Genomic DNA, 18,038 nt, shown 5'->3' on the forward strand with positions numbered 1-18,038 from the left:
GATTCTTTATGATGTATCAAGGTGGCCAGGAAGAAGGAAAGATTAAGCAGCATAAACAGTGACAGAGGGAAAAGCCTGTTTTTTAAAAAGGTCTTTTCTAAAACCTCTTTCTGATTTCATGAAGTTCTAGAGTAATGGCTTGACTGGTGATCACACCATTCTAATTAAAAGAAAAAAATACATGAAGGTGTGCATAAAATTTCCTTGGTAGGATGTTAGAGAAAGTTCAATTATCTGCATAGGTTCACACTGCAGGAATCATATATTTAGAGTTGAGACTCAAGAATATCCTATAATTTTTCCAAACAGAGGACTGAATCTTAAAATGGGAAGAGGTCCACAGGTTTTACAGTAGGGCTGACAAACATGCAGCCCTCAGGAGCCTTCCCTCTACCCCACAAGCTCACCTTGCTCCACCCTACACACTTCACATGAGTAGGAACAGAAGGAGCTGAAGAGGGAGCTGGTGTCCGACTGGGCACAGGCACCCATGCACCACTCCCATCTCACACACTCTTTCAAGAGTCACCACTGCTGCTACAGCATGGTAAAAGAGGCTCAGCTCTGGCTACACAGGCAATGAGTAGGGAGGTTTTCAGGGTCAAGTGCCTGCTCCCCAATTTCCACTTGGCCTGCAAGGTGGGCGGGAAAGGGGCTCTGCCCTCCTCCCACTGCACCTGCCCTCTGGCACGTTCAGCCTGTCCTTGGCAGCCGGGTCCAGGAGAGGAGTGGAAGGGGCGTGACAGAGTCGCTTCTCACTTCCGCTGAGGTGGCCCCTATGTGCAGAATGGCAGCTGCCTGCGAGAACCCGGCTGGGGAGGTGGCTGTCAAGGACAGGGGCAAGCAAGAACAAGGGGCTGAACTGGGGAGGCCTGGCTGTCAAGGACAGGGGCTGAACAAGCTGGAGTTCCCCTTTCTTTTGGCATGTTTCCAGTTCACTCCCCCTGGCAGCTGGGACCGGGCAGGAAGTGGTGGGGGCGGTCAGCCACTGCCTTCTCAGCCAGGCTCTCTCTCAGTTCGCCATGCTGCACAGAGGCAGTGACATGGAGCAGCCACCCTCGGGTAACCAGACAGCAAGTGTGAAAAATCAGGATGAGGTGGAGGGGTAATAGGCACTTATGTAAGAAAAAGCTCCAAATATCAGGACTGTCCCTATAAAATCAGAACATCTGGGTCACCCTAAGCCACCATCAATTGGAGTGAGAAGCAGCTCCATCCTGCTCCCTGCCCAGGCTCAGCTGCCAGGGAGAGCAGCCGAGAGAGCTGGAAACATGCTGGGAGGTGGCACAGTGGGAGAAGGCCAGACCTCTCCTGCAGGTAACTCTGGTGGGACAGGGAGAGCACGGCAGTCCTTGGGCTGGGTGTAGGTTTAGGGGGGGGGAGGGCAGAGGTCCCTGGGGAAGGTGCCAGCAGGTTCCCTGGCCTCTGCTCAGCTGGAAGTAAGGGCATTGCCCACTCGCCCCCCAACTGAGGTGTCCACGAGCTTTGGAGAGACACTGGTGCTATGTCTTTTCAGGCTAGGGATAGTCCCAGAGGCACGTGTTACCTGCTTCTGTGACCCCTGGCCCAGGGAGATGGGACTGGAAGTTTCCCCCTGCAACCTCCTCAGGCTCCCTGCTCTCACTCTGCCATTGATTGATTGATTGATTGATTGAGAGAGAGAGAGAGAGAGAGAGAGAGAGAGAGAGAAACAACTCCAAAAGCAGGGTAAAGTGATGGTCTGTTTAGCTATTTAACACCTTTCCCGATCCACACTAGTATTTCCACTACTGTTACTATCCATGGGGCTCCAGTGATGCTAGCCAATGGTGGGAAAAGTACTGGAATTTCAGTGTAAACATAGTTCTGATGTCACAATTGTGAGTTTTGAGGGAGGTTATATTAGACTTCTTCTCTCCCTGATTAATTATTACCCTGGTCTTGGACTTGGGCCCTATTGTGTTATGAGTTGAATACACAGAACAAAAAGATTCTCCCTCCACCCCCGCAAAAATCTTATAATCCACATATAAGCAAAAGACAACAGATGAATAGACAGGGAATACAAGGAAACAATGAGAATATTGGTCAGCACGGTAGCCAGTGTATCAGCAAACCAGCAGCCTAACAATTGTACATTTTTTGTAAGCATCACAGGGGAGATTGGAAAGAGGATAATGAGGCAGTTTTCCAGGTGTCTGTAGGGAGCTCCTCCCAAGCATGAGGAGAAGCCTGACGGAAAACATGAAGGTGCTCATTTGAAAATTTAATAAGCAGGCAATGGAGTCTGGCAGATAGAAAATCTGCATCCCCAAGAGCATTCCTGGAGACCCTGAGACAACAGCAGTCCCTCTTGACAGTTCCAATTTGGGAGGCTTCAAACACCCAGGGATTCAGCACCTCAATTCCCTCACAGCAGTCAAGTGAGTGGCCAAGAGCGAGCACTTGGGTCTAGGACAAGGGGTGACATGGTCAAATCAACAGGCTGAGAGTGATCTTTGCAGTAGCATTCTCAACCTGTAATTATTTTTTCTCAGATATATAAATGAGAGACTAGAGTAAGGGTCAAATGACTGAACATCTAACATTACATTATAAAGGATGTCTGTTAGAGCCCGCTACATAGTTATGGTCACAAAATTATTTACATGGTAAATTTCTTTAGTCATCTCTTGGGCTGAAATTTTTCATGCTTCCCAAAATATTAAAAACTGAAAAAGTTAAGGCAAAATCCCTTTATTCATTCATGAGTTCCATAAAGGTCAGTTCCCATTTAACCCACACTCTACAGCTCCAGCTTCCACACACAAAGGCACTTCCAATGATGTGCAAGCTTTACAGCTACCACTTAGATAAGGCTTGCTTTGAGGAAGGCAAACTATCACGGCTTTGTTTAGACTTGAGTTTTTAAGTTATGTAGACGTGAACTTTTCAAACACAAACTCTCTCACTGACAGAACATTAATCTATTGTAAAGCCATCTAGACCATAGTTTCTCAACCTGTGGTACACGTATCCCTGGGGGTACGTGAGACAGAGGCAGGGGGTATGCAGCAAAAAACCCAGTGAAGGGAGGCGTGCAGCAGCTGCCGACTTCTGGGGAAGCCAGGTGGGAGCCCGGCGGCAGCCTCCTGCAACTTGCGAGCTGGTGTCACAGCTGGGTGGCTGCCACCCATGCCCCAGCTCCACGCCGAGAGACAGCCTCCCGCGTTCTGGCTTGAAGATGAGCAGCAGCTGCCTGCCGCCTGCCCACATCCCCATGTCCCAGCCTGTGCAGAAGCCTCCTCCACCCCAGCTTAGAGCAGGTGGCTGTCACCCACCTCCTAGGCTAGCTGTCAGCCAGGTGGCAGCCACCTGCAACTTGCCCAAGTGGCAGCTCCCCTCCCTGGCTCAAAGCCCAGTGCCCAGAAAGCCAGGCGGAGAGCCCAGCGGCTTGTTCAGACCTGGAGCCCAGCTCTACCAGCAGACTTACTTGTCCATTTCACTGCTCTAGCTGAGCAGTGAAATTGACAACTATGACAGCTCCAGATTTTACCAATATAAAAATGTTGAGGGGTCCACACAGCATTATTTGCCCCAGGCCTGCACCCCGCTAGGGACGGCCATGCGGAGTTCTGCTATCCACTCTGGCGGGCCACCACTGCCTGCTCATACCTCACAAGTTCCTGCCTGTGTGAGGAGAACACCACCTGACCCTGCCATCAGGCTATACTGATTGGCTGGCATTGACCTTTGCTCTGATATGGAGGAAGGACAGTGGAAGGAGGGGAGAAACAGCAGGGTTTTTTTTCATCTGCCACAGCCACACAGCATTGCAGAACTCTCCTGCTTTACGAGAAATACATTTGTCCAGAGGTAAAGGGGAAAAAGATTGTATTTCTCAGGGTGGAAAATTGAGTATTGGGATACTTATTAGAATTTTCAGAAGTTAGGGGGTACTTGCTACTTAAAAGGTTGAGAAACACTGATCTAGACACTATAAAATAAACATACACACAAAAAGAATGATAAATATGTTTTTGTACAGAAACAAAAACAGCTTCACCACAGCATAAAAAGACTCCTGTCAGCTACTAGCGAGATTCACTTCATGACTCCCTAGTCAAAATTCCTACTTCCAGCATTTCTAATTTGTGTCCTATGGTGATGGCAGGCTGCACTAACAGCCTCAGCTGCAACTACTTGTCTCTCCAGCTGTGCACAGACTACCTCCTCTCTGCTTTTACATGTTATGCAAAATGCAGCAGACATATGACAATCACCATATTAACCGATAAACAGCCATTGCAGGTCAGACATTCACCAACTGCTTGCAGGATCCAGACAGCATACTCCTCCACCACCATCCTTAACCTACTGAGTGTACCAATGAATCTGCATTTCTTCAGGTTTGTGTAGTCAGGAAAAGGTTATGAGCTATTGCAAAAATGCATATACCTAGTCACTTAGAGTCAGTGGGGACAGAAAAACCATCCATGTCACTTGTTCAGGAAGAACAGAATTCCCTTATACTAGCTCCTGAGAGGACAACATATTTTGAAAATTTTAGCATTTTGTACCCAATATACACATCCATGAATCTGCCACAATGAGCCACTAAGGCTTGCATTACCACTGAGTAGTTCGAACCCCTTTCCATTATTGTACCTCTCGGTTTGTTTGGGACTGCCACAAAATGTGCACATAAGTTCAATGACTCATGCAGTTTGGGAGTCCCAGCTATTTAAATCCTTAATCATGAACCCCTGCAAAATATCATGTGCTCTACAAATGCCCACCAAAACTTCACTCATCATAGATTTCCCACTGTCAAAACAGTGCCATAAAAGCAGCAGCCATCTAAGCTAGCCAGCTTCCACAGGGCAACTGCCCCTCTTTTCCACATAAATGAGAGCTCTTATCCATAAGGTTTGGAATTCCAGGGTTAGTTCACAAAAGAGGAACAGTAAAATCCATTTCATCCTGAAATTATGCAGCCACTGCGGCTCATCACAGGCTTTAAGAACTCAGTCTGTAGTTGTGATCCAAACACAAAAGTGATGCTTTATCTACTGACACCACCATCTGCAAGTACAGTGCAAAGTTGTCTGCTCCAAGCATTGTGAGTGCATGACTGGTAAATTATAAATTCCAAGAAACATTCTTCAGTCTCAAGCTGTCTACAGGCAGTTCTGGAACATCCTCCCTCCCACCACCTGGTAGAAGCGTCAACAATTTCACAGAAGTTCCAGCAGAAACCTCTTCTTGTTAAACAAGGAGAACCAGGTCTTGACCTTTGCTTCCATTTTGTGGAAAGGGCTAGGAAATGGCAACAGCAGCAGGGAACCTATGGGATTTTCCCCAGTGAACTGGGGGTAAGGGAAGAAGAGGGCAGACTTCAGCATTACCCTTGGCTCCCAGATGGCCTTTTGGAAACTCTCAGATGTTCATAGCTTCAGACAGCTGTGCCAGGATCTGTGAGATAGGTACTCCAAAGGCTGATTAACTGTCATCATATAGGGCAAACTGCAGCTGAACTGCAGCTGAAAAACCATAGCCTGGGTGGACATTGTATTGCTAATATTTACACTGATGCTATGCCACCAGTTCAATTACAAAGGGTTACATTCGCTATTGTAGGCAAAGACATTTAGTTTAAGTAACCACACCTATTACCGGTGTAGCTTCAAACCACACAGTTAAGAAATGTTGGAAACATGTATCCTGTGTTGATCTGTATATCACGTAAACATATCTAAATTCTATTATACCTGGCATAACATGTTGCATTTGTCATAGATTATCCCACACTATTCCCTCTCAAAAAAATCAGGACAAATTCTCTCAGATAACCCAATAATACACCTGTACCAGACAGTCAACTCTGCCAGGCTACCATCCATTTACCCACCTTTACCATGTTGAATATATAAAATACTTATATTTTACTAGTGCAGCTCAAGTGGGATTTTGCAAGACTACAATAATGATAACAGCATCAAGAGAGTTACCACACAGAAAATCCTCAAACCACTGTTCTTTTTCTAGAAATATGTCTCTTCTTAATGATATGGCAGCACTTCTGATTCATTCCCAGGTACCCCAGTTACCTGGAAATCTGCAAACCAAACCGATTTTCAACTCAGTTACACTGAATCTTAAACTTAATCTTCAAGAACAGGGAGCAAAGCCAATTTAGTCTCCTTTTTACGGTATAAATGTTGCTAGTTTTTCTACTTATTAATATTACGGAATGTCTAACTAATAAATGCAATGACATTTTTAGCATTAATAGCATTTCACATGGGTGTTAATTGACACAACAGATTCTGTGGGTCAGCCATTATCTAGTAATCCAAGTGATTTATCATCACAATTTACCATTTTATGCCAATTTCATCTTCTGAAAGTAGATTTACACTAGGAGTATGTTGCCATTATAGCTATTACCAGTATACTGCACCAACAACACACTCCTAGTGTGGACACAGCTTATACTGTCAAAATCACGGTTTTGCCAGTATCACTTATTCCAGCTGCATTCTCCCAGCTCTCAACCCCAAGCAAAATAAACTGTACCAGCAAAATGCAGTGTTGCCAGTATGACTGCTTCTACACTAGGGGTTTTTGCCAGCACAGCTATGTCGGTCAGAGATCAGATCCCTGACTGACATACCAGTGGCAGCAAAATCCCCTACTGTAGACTAGGAGTTAGTCAAACAATGCTACATACCTGGGTGCCTACTGCTCTCTAGGGCAGAGGAACAAAAAGCAATAGGTAAACAAACAAAAGCAATTCAGACTAAACTAAACTGCCTTTAAACTCACAATTTTAGAAGCAACTACCCTCTACTTTACAAACTGATTTTATTTAGCAAAAATGAACCTGCATATTTTAAGAAACCTATTTTGATAGTTTTAACCTTGGAATGTGCAGTAGTGCAAAAATAACCAAGTGTAGACACGGTAAAATGTGGTGTTCTGACCTCAGGCAGACCTGGTTAGAAAGAAATGACAGCCCAAAGGTGTTAAAAGGTTTGGTTATTCTAGAACTGCTAAGAGATAAAAGTGAGTGCAAGGGTACTACTGCCTGTGGTGGTGGTAGATGGGGGAGGGGATGAAAAAACAAAAGCAGATAAGTAGTCAGGGAAAGCTTAGTACAGACCACATAAACTAAACAGCTTTAAGCATACTACTTGAGGCTAAAATTCTCTCTATATTTCCCTAAATCAAGGGAAGGTTCATCTGTAAATACTAAGCCATGATATCACTGTATGCATCACAACCGAAGCAGCAACTCCAAATTCTTACTGAAGCAGGATATATTTTTCTTTTATAAACAAACAAGGAAAGTTAATCTAATGGATTTCGTCCAAATAGCTACTTATAATAAAGGTTATTTCTTCATTATCCTCCTCTCCCCCCCCCCAAAAAAAATTCAATCTGTAAAATTACTTGATTTGAAACTTATTGCTGACTAGGCATGCCAGTGAAGCTTGTTTTTAAATAAAAACCCACTGAATAGAGAGACGAGCCAACTCCCAGCACAAAATCCTGAAAATCAACTAAAAGCAAGAGTTGGAAAAGACAAAACCCTTTACCAGAGAATAATCCACAGATATTGCTGTGACTGAAAAAAAAAAAAATATATTCACCCATTTACTAGTAGTGGTAGGAAGCTTGTCCAGGTAGGTTGCATGGAGAAGAACCTAAGCCATCAATTTCTGCAGAACATAGGCTTTCATTTTAACATTTCTAACTCTTATGATTGCAAATATGTGTTTCCATCCGTGAACCAATGCACTAAGTGTGTGTGAATCCACAAAGCAGCAACAAAAATGAAATTTGCTATCCTGGTCAGTTTCACCATTGCTTCACAGAAACCTTAAGGCAGCCCAAATCCCATATGAATCACTTAGCAGCTGCTTGGGAAAAAGAAGCAACAGAAGCAGTCACTAGAGTAGTTTCACCAGTGAATATGTTGAAAGGACAGAATAAATCCTCCTCCACCGCCAACCCATTATACTTGCATATCCAAAAAGGCTCTAGGTTGGGAAGGAAAACTGACATCTTCACCCTTCTAGCCTAAAGTGGATAAGAAAGCTGTAACTTATCACATACATATCTGTCAGAGTCCCATTTTTGTATTCAGTGTTGTTGTAGCCATGCCAGTCCCAAGTTATTAGAGAGACAAGATGGGTAAGGCCACATTTTTTATTGGACCATCTTCTACTGAGACCTGAACAGCACCTCCTTGTGGCTTGAAAGCTTGTCTCTCTCGCCAACTGAAGTTGGGTCAATAAAAGATATTACCTGGTGCACCTTGTCTCTCCCGAGTCCCATTTGAAAGATGAAGCTGGTGAGCAGGGTCCAGGCAAAGCAAAAATCCCAGCTCTCTCTTTTGTTTCAGCAACTGAAGGAGGTAGGCTCTTGGGTCCCCTTCGTTTTTTTTTTTATATTGACCTCTGGCTAGTAGACACCTGGTAATTTTTTCAAGCCCTGACTGCAGGACAGCTGTGTTTAAAAAAAAGCTATGTTCACATTCATTATTGCTGATTGCTACTTTTAACTTTCTCTTTTGGAGACTTCACCTCATTACTGTTTGGTATACTTAAGGTTGCCTAATACTTTCCAAGCTCCTACATATCAACCAGACTGTAGGTGCACCATCCCCACAAAGTAAATAAGCATGACCTGCTGCAGGGGTGAGCAGGACTCCCCCTGAAATTGTTCCTCTTGGCAACTGGGAGTCACTTTGGTCCCAAACACCGGAACTATGAACAAGGAGACTGTCTATCCATTGCGCTGAATCCTCAGCTGCTGGTGCCCAGGCAGCATGGAGAAGGAGCTAACCTGATTCAATGGAATGCAAAAGAATGATGAGCTGGAGGGAAGATGAAGAGAGGCTGAGATAGGAGCTATGAGAGAAGAAAAGGATTAAGGGGTCAGTTAAGGGTCTGTGACTATTAGAGCACAATCCAGAACTGAATCCAGGATTCCACAGTCTCAACAATTCTCTGCCATTAGCAAATACATGTGAAACAATTGCTAAAAGGAGGTGACCTGCTCACTTTGCCATCTGCTCCACATACAGAATGGCAACCTACTAATGCTATCAATTAGTCCCTTAGGTCAAGTGGCAGAGGTCTGTGCTTTAGATCCAAAGATTCCAACCCTGCTGATGACCAATGTGTGCATCAATATATCTGCATACGTGGTGGCGGGGTGGGGAGGGTTATCTGCGCTGCCGTGGGGCCAGCAATGCCCAGTCCTAGCAGGTGAAAGGTGCAGAGGGGAAGAAGCTGCATCTGTGCTGACTCTTACCAATGAATATTTTTTCTTTGATTTCATGTCAGCTGAAATCAACATCTACCAACATCTATTAATTTAAATTGAATCCAGCCATGCCTAAGTACAAGAAAGATCCCTTCCAGCCCTATATTTCTATCATATTTCTTTTTCCCCAGTTTGCTCTAAAAAAATTAGGAAATTATTTCCAAAAGAGCTACCTTACAATAATGTAAGATTCCAAGGTCAAGCACTCAAAACTTGGGAAATGCCAAAATTAAGGTTGCCCATGCAGCCTTAATTCAGACCCCTTGTGGATATGTCTTCTTATATAGTCTTTAATTACATGATCACACACTTTTTTCTCCACAGAACTTCTGCTTAATGCAGAGCAGTAGATAGGCAGTGTTCTAGAAATGAACCAGCATTGCATAGAAAATGAGGCTATTGTCTGTAGGACCTCTGCATCATTTGTTTCATAGAAGCTGGAATGAGTGAATAAAGCCGAGGACTACAAAAAGAAAGGACAGTCTCATGAATAAAGCAGTTGAATGCCACACTAGAGAACTGACTTCTGTGCCTGCATCTCCAATAGGGTTTCTATGTGAAGCTGGACAAATCACTTAAATCAATTTATTCACAGGTAGCCACTAATTGTTTGTTGTTCATTTTTTAATTGGCCAATCTGACACACTTGTGGTGCCTAATCTGCAGAAGAGCTGACCATTCCACTAGTATAATGGAAGTCAATACAGCTCTGTTCTGGACCTATAACATGTTAAATACCCTGAAAAATCAGTCTCCTGGCACTTCAAATTGGGATCCCAAAGTTAGCAGGCTATATCTACTTTAATCTCTTTGTGCACCAGTTCCTCATCTGTAAAGTGGCAACAGAATACCACACTACCTCACTAAAGTGTTATGAAGATCTTCATTAATGTTTATGAAGCAGCCTGATATTGTAACAATGAGCTCTATAAGAAAAACCCATGACGATATTAATTCTGTATTCAAAGCAGAGCAAGAACGGTGAACAATAAGTTAGACATGGGAGGACAAATCGAATGGTGAGGATAAAACAAAATATTAAATAGGTACTCATTCACAGTTAACACAACCCATTATTGTGCACTGGATGAGGCGAGGTCCTTGGAAAAGACAATCTTTAATTACATTACCACATGCTTTCATAACACATAGAACAAATGGGCTGAATTAAGGTTGGAATATACAGCATTAATTCTGTGATTTCCTAATTTTTTGAGTGGTTGACTTTGCAACTTTAATATTTTTAATGTAATACTTATATTTAGTTCAAGGTGGAGGTGACAGACACATTTGCAAGCCACACAAAGATGACTGGAGTCTGAAAACTATTTTCCAATACTGTATCCATAATCATAGTATCTCCTCAACTTGATATCTGAATACTTGAAGACTAAATCATTGTCATAACTGGAAAAAGATGATCGAGAAAATTTCTAGGCCAAAATACTGAAGAAAATAACTTCAAAATACTGTTCCTTTAAAGGAATATAAAATATTTTGCATAAACCAATGTTACTGATTTGAACAAGGCAAATACAAAACAAAAAGCTAAAATTTACCCTCTTTATGAGGGTATACAAATACAGACATTGTACTGAACATAGATTGCTCTTTCCAAATTCAGTAATTTGAAAGCAACTGTTCTTCAAATCATCTTTAAATAAAGACAGAAACGAACTATGAATTCTACTACTCAGTTTCAAATGAACACTAACACACTTGTATTATTTACTTCCATTTTATGATAAAGTATCAATATAGTGATTATATAAACTGGAATTTAATGATTTACAAAGAGAAAGTAATGTTGTAAGTATTTTTTCTATATACAGAGTTGTCAGTTGAACCAAGTGTTTTGTATGTATATACAGAATTTGTGCTCAAACTTCATTCTGGGCAGAACTGTCCAAAAGTCTCAAAGAAAAGAAAAGAAAAAAAAAAGTTTCTAAATGTACAACAAATTAACATCAGTGATCCAAATTATAAACAGTACATGAAAAATAACTTTTAAAATGAATCTTAATTAATCCCTAAACAAATCTAATACATTCAGGAAAACAGCTAGCAAAAAGCAAACCAGCCATTTATTTTTACTTGAAATTGATAAGAAAAAGTATTTTCCAACTACTGATGCACTTTCACACAAGAGATTAAATTTGGAGATTCTACTATAACGAATTTTGATCCTATGAGTAATGCCCCAACACAGCTGTGACATCAACAATGGCATTAACATTTGAACAGGAAACAGAAAGAGACACCCTAACACTGCTGAAAAGCATTTTTTCTAACTTTTAACCTCCCAGGTGTTTTATAGTCTTTTGTGTTACATCGAAATTGATACAAAAGTGTAAGATCTGAAAAGCTTTGAAAACAGGAAGTATTCCAACAGATAACTGTAGCAGTTTCTTAAAATTAAGTGGAATTAACACATCACTTTGATAAACTTTATCACAATTATCCAAACGAAGTGTTTTTAAACTATAGTGAACACGTTCTTCTGGGAAAACAATGAAGCCGTTCTTTATAAAAAGAGTCATTACCCCAAATATCTATCGTTTGTAAAATAACTGCAAATTGAAAAGAATCAAACTATGCTTGTCCACCTTGCCAGACAAAGGGGCGTCAAAACAACGAGCTGTTTTCAGAAGACAATGCAACATGCCCGCTCCTTTTGCTTAATTAAATGTTCTGTCTTTTGCTCCATAGGCTGCAAACAGACCCAAGCATTTCCAACTAATTTATAATCTTCGCTTTGATTTACAGCCCAGGACTTTATCCCTCCTTGTGAAAGTTAATTGCGCCTTGAGCTTTTCATTTTGCGGACCCACATTCTTACACGGACCCAGCTGAACCCCAGAGAAAGACCAAAGCACCCGACGGGGCTGGACCACGCCACACACACCTTTTTAAAGGAGCAAACGCTCGGCGCACCGAGGTGGGGCTGGGCACCCTGCATCGCTGACAAAGCGACTTTCTTCCCGGCTGAAGCAGCCCGACCAGGCACTTCACCGGCAGCGGCGGCGCAGCGGGGAGGCAGAGCGCAGCGCCCCGGGGCAGGGGCACCGACAAGGCGGGCGAGAAGGCAGCCGCTGGCCCCCAGTTGGGCGGCGGGAGATAGACAGACAGACAGACAGATACACCCACAGACAGACACACGCACGGCGGAGCGCGCTCGAGGTAGCGCACAATGAGCGCCCGGGGCCCCGCAGGAGCCACCCGCTCGTCGCACGCCCGGAACCGGCCGAGGCCGCCGGGGTGGGGGACAGCATCGTGCCGCCAACTTCACCCCCGCGGCGGGTCCGCGGGGACAGAGCCTGACCGCGGGGAGTGACCAGCCCCCGCCCCCCAAGCCCGGTCGTGCCCCGCGTCCCCCTCCCGGAGCCACGCGGCCGGCGCCGGGCGCCTCGGCAGGGCCGGGGGGTGCAGGGCGCGGCGGCGGCAGACGAGGGGGTGGGGGGGACCCTGACCGCAGCCCCGGGCCCGGCTCTCACCTGCGCAGCAGAGCAGGAGGCTCCCGAGCAGCGCGGCCAGCGGCGGCGGCACCATGGCGGCCGCAGACGGGAGCGGAGCAGGGGCAGCGCCTCGGTCAGCAGCGTCCTCCCCTCGGCTCCGCACACGGCGGCTCCTCCTGTGACTGTCCCGACAACGGACACGCCCCGTCCCCAGCCAGCAGGTGAATGAATGGCCCGTCACTTCCGGCCGGCCGCAGCCCCGCGGGCACTGTCCCCCCCACACACAGAGCGCCGGGGCACTGCCGTCCTCGGGGGGACACACACACACACACACACACACTCCTCCCCTGGGTCACACGCGCGCGTGGGCGCGGCTACACCCCCGCCCCCTCTCCACTCCCGACGCCGAGAGACAAAGAGCTACACCCCGATTAGTGCCCGTGTCATAGAACTCGTTTTACCACGGGTGATGAATTGTGGGTATAACGAAACCCTGTAGGACAATCATTACCCAATGCTGTGAACTGACACCGAGCAACAAACATCCCTCTGTAGTCAGCATTTCCCCACTGACATTCGGAAATCACCAGTCCCATAAAGATAGGTTGGATTTTCCATTAAGGGGTGTTCCATATTACTTTCACTCTGAATGATTTACTTTAAAGGAAACTAGTAAAGAAGGAAGAACAAAAGTAAAGTTTCTGTAAAAGAGTACAGTGTGTGTTGTCTCTGTAATACACTGCATCTGTGCTGAACACACAATGGCAGCTGCAACCAGTGGCCAGTGAGTCCTTGAAAATAAGATTTGTACTCCACAGGCAACAAAATCATAGCGTTATATATAACACAAGATAGATTAGGGTGCACAAAGTGTGGCCCAATGATAGTTCCATGGTCTAAACATCTAATATTATATAACTGATTATATATATATAAATAGCTGATTTAATTATATCAGTATAGTTAAAGCAGCATAAACACTTAGTATGGACACATTTATACTGGTATACTTTATTTGCATACAGCCAACAGGAAGGAGAATAAACTATAGTGGTAGAAGCACATTTATACTAGTATAACTAAGTTCACCCTAAGGGCTGTAGCAGTGTAACTAGTTCCAGGAAAAAAAACCCACCCCCCTAATTGAAATAGTTATGCTGGCATAAAATGTGTGTGTAGACCTGGCCTTAGACATCCAGGAACCACAGGTTTGAATGTTGGCAGGAGTTGATCTACAGCCATTTATCCACTTTCATAAAATACTTCAACATATTATATAATTTATTGTGTGAGAATCTTTCCAATAAGACCTTAATAACCAAGGTCATTTCTGCCCTGGTGGATACTAATAGATCTAATGGGCCACTGTTCATGTTATTTATGCACCGGGCCGCTGCACCACTGTAGTGCTTAGTGAAGACAGGTGAAGTCATATCTTTTATTGGACCCACTGCCATAGGTACTCCACCTCCCTGGGAAGCAGTAGTCCTCCCATTGACATAACACTATCTATACCGAGGGTTAAGTTGGTATAACTATGTTGCTCAGGCCCTGAATGAAGTAGTTATCCCATCATAAAGTTGTAGTGTAGACAAGGGCTTAGAGCTTCCCACTGATGAGATCCATGAAATCTCCATTTCTGCTGAGATGATTGCATAAACGTGCACTGACATATTTTGAAATGGTTGGTTACTGTAAATAAAGCTACAGCTTTTATCTGCCAAGTGTGAGTCTCTGTGTTCTTGATAAGGTTAGAGGGGGTTGGGTGAATGCAAGGCATTTTCTGTAAGAATACAACAGAATAGTGTTAATTACTTACGCTATACATACAATTCACAGGACCTAATGCTTGTTTAAATTCCCCTTCAAGATGATCTTGCATAATTAGGATTGCCTTTTAAATCAGGATTTTTCCTGCCCTTTATTTAAATTATACAGGTCAAAACTACTATTTCTATTCCATGAAGAAAAAATTCTAGCATTATTGAAATATTAAAACAGAGAAATAAAAAAATTAAAAGTTCAAAAGCAAGAAAATTCAGAGTTAAAGTTAAAAGCTTAAGCCTCAACATTGTTCCTTTTGTTTATACCTTAAATATGGTCTCTTTGTAATATACTAAATTATCTGTCAATAAAATAGAAATTCTAATTTGTGTTGCATGATCTAATAACATTTTCAGAAATGTAACAGTTTTCAAACTTGGTCTAATTTTTCAGTCTTAGGTATTGTCTATATAAAAATGTTGCACCTGTTGAATATAAGATTATTTAAACTGTGTCGAGGTAAATTGGTGTAAACCTGTAATGTTGACACATTTAGCCAGTTAACCCTTACTTAAATTACTTTATTATGCATCTGTAACACTTGCTTAAGTTAAAGTGGTTTAAGTGTGTGTACAGTAGGTTAAATAAATTGATTTGTGTATCAGTGTAGTTAAACTGGTGTAATTGTTAGGTATAGATAAAACATCCAAGGCAAAGCAAGTTTGAAAATAATATGTTAATTAGTTTCTTGGAGAGTTGCAACAAATCTTTACTAATCTAAAACACTAGAGGCAAACTGAAAAACTTTGCATAGAGTTGATTTCCTATAGAGCATGTTTACAGTTTGATGTGCCTTGAAATATACATGATTTGTTTCCATCAGATTTCTTGTTCTCTTCTGTATACACTGCTGACTAGAACTTTAAAGTTTAACTGGACTTTAGAATCATAGGCTGAGTGAATGAAGTCTTTGTTCTATCTCCTCTTGTGTCAACATAAAATTATATACCATGAAAAATATGATGAAGTGATTATATTCATTACAGAAAGGGAAAATGATTCATCATTAGGTTGGAGATCCTCACCCTTCTGTGGAAAAAACACTAGCTAGTAATTAAATGAAATACTCTATAGCATTTAGGAAACCTGAAGTCCACAATATCTAGTCTCCACAGGGCCAATCCTATTGCCATTTAAGTGAATAGCAACACTCCTAAAAATTGGGTCTTAAACCAGGAAGTTTTTAAGTGTAAGAGGTGATGTGTCAGAAATCTGTATTTTTCAAGAAATAGTCTAGATTCAATAAATCATCCCAATAAATCACTAAAATACATGTGGAAAAGTCACAACTCATAATTGTGATGAAGGACAAAAGTCTACCAACTGTATTACAAGGTGTGACACCCTGTAAATTTGAGATTCACCAAACTGGGAAAGCGTAGATGTAGGTGGCTATTCTACTGAAGGTGAGAAGATCTGCTGAAACAGGAGGCCAAAAGCACCTTATTGACAAAGGAGGAACAAAGGGTCTGATTCAAAGCCCTCTGATGTGAACAGAAACACTCCTTCTGAAGTCAGTGCTTTGAGTTTTGGATCAAAGGAGAACATCCAGGATGAGAGGCAAAGTCCTTAGTGGGGAAGAGGGAGCCATTGGAGGGGAGAATTGTAATATAGGGGCTGCATTGCACCAGCTCATGGTAGCTCAGCAGAATGGTGGTTTTTTGTTGGTTTTTTTTTTTTGCTTTTTGTGGTGGCTGCCAGCTTGTGATTCAGCATTTAAACTTCTATTAAAAATAATTGTTTCTAGCCCATATGATTACAAAGATAATCTTTAAAATGTAAACCAGTGCAGCCATGTGTTCCTTGTGTTTGCAAATAGCCTGAAAATAACCTGTCAGGTATGAAAACGAAGTTATCTTTCGTAACTGGAGTTCTTCAAGAAGTGTGGTCCCCACCTGTATTCAACTGTGGGTACGTATGTGCCCCATGTGCCCGAGACCAGAGAATTCTAGCAAGAAGAGTCCATTGCTCCATGCCTGCACCATTGCATTCCTCGTGCTCTGTGCTGAGGGTGCAAGGGGTGCTGCAGGCTGATGTCTCTCCAGTTTTTCCTCTTACCACAAATCAGAGAGGACCTAAAGCAGAGGGGGAAGGAGCGTGGGTAGTGGAATACAGATAGATAACACACATCTTGAAGTACTCCAATTGAAAAAAGGGAATTTGCGTCCTTTTTTAATTTGAGTGCTGATCAGTGTGGGTATTCTACTGTGGGTGACTGTCAAGCAAGTACTCAGAAGGACGAGGGTGCAAGGATGTAGATGTATGGCTCCTTGTAGATCCACTTTCCCAAAGGATGCATCAGTAGAGGCTTGGACCCAGGTGTAATGTCTTGTGAATGTGTGGAATGGAACTCCACACTGATGCCTGGTAAATATCAAGCAGAGATACTGTGACCTGTCCGTGCCTAGGGTAGCCACCTGAAAATGCCAAGGTCAGGGCAGGCTGTAAAAGGAGAGCAGATTCTTCCAGCACTGGTGGGTGACACTGAAGTTAGAAGTACTGTTTGTGACTGGTTGGGAAGTCTGATTCCCCACACTGGTTATCAAGAAGCCAAAATACAAATATACACAGCCCCCTTTACTGCATTTCAGTCTCTGGCTCCCGATCAGCCACTAGGTCCAGTAAAGAGACCAGTTATTTAAAACTCTATGCTCTTTACCAGAAAGGTTTCTCCTGACCCCAAACAGTCAGCCCCAGTACCAGATCAATATAAGTTTGGATCTTACCCAAAATACCATGCTGCCAGCCAATCCTTTAGCAACTAAAACTAAAAGTTTATTATAAAAAGAAAGAAACAAACTATAAGAGAAATGTTAAATAATTAAATCAATCAGACACTTACAAATTTATTCGAAAGTCCATATATATCAGGTGTCTAGTAGAATTGTGGAGTTTGCAGGCTTGTATAGTCCCTCTGGTATACATCCGGTATCTGGATGGGTCTCAGTCCTTTGTTTCACAGCTTAAGTTCAGTTCACTTGTAGATGAGTTGATCCAGAAGTAGGTGAAGACTGACTGAAGACAAAATGGATGTGGTGCAGTTGCCTTTTATGTCCTTTGGCTTTTGCCATGCTGCTTGTGGAAATTTACAGGAATAAGATGGAGTCCAGAGTTACATGAGTAAGTCCTGGTGACTCATCAGGTATATCCCTGGCTTCTCCCCCTGGGCCCATTGTACCTGTGAAATTCCTTAGTGGGCCATTAAGCAGGCTAGTGCTGCAGCTATCCTGTCTGGGGTGTTGCCCAGACAAAGCACAATTTGAAATACAGATATATCAAACATATCCATAACTTCCATTACACACATAACACATGAACATAAACATTATCATCTTACTTAGCACATTATAGCCTTTCTAACGGTATCTGACATGGCATATCTCTCAAGAATTATTATGATTCTGATGTATTAATATTAAAAAATATAATAAATGTCCGTCCCCTCCATCCAGCCAGCGTAACAGA

General features: G+C 43.0%; 1 protein-coding gene across 2 annotated transcripts in view; it reads right to left on the reverse strand.

Moving 5' to 3' along the window:
* CXADR (CXADR Ig-like cell adhesion molecule) overlaps window positions 1-13,151 on the reverse strand; it is a 60,784-nt gene extending 47,633 nt beyond the window's left edge. Inside the window, exon 1 of one of the 2 annotated variants that reach the window (XM_067543151.1) lies at window positions 12,789-13,150. In XM_067543151.1, the coding sequence (XP_067399252.1) occupies window positions 12,789-12,843 (55 nt within the window). In that variant the 5' untranslated portion in view covers window positions 12,844-13,150. Of the gene's footprint in view, window positions 1-12,788 lie in introns of both variants that reach the window. The other variant, XM_067543145.1, reaches the window with a different exon arrangement.
* Between the last annotated feature and the right edge of the window lie 4,887 nt (window positions 13,152-18,038).

The sequence above is a fragment of the Emydura macquarii genome, unplaced genomic scaffold (assembly GCF_026122565.2).
Source record: "Emydura macquarii macquarii isolate MOO-44397 ecotype Brisbane River unplaced genomic scaffold, CSIRO-AGI_Emac_v2 contig_75, whole genome shotgun sequence".
NCBI lineage: Eukaryota > Metazoa > Chordata > Testudines > Chelidae > Emydura > Emydura macquarii.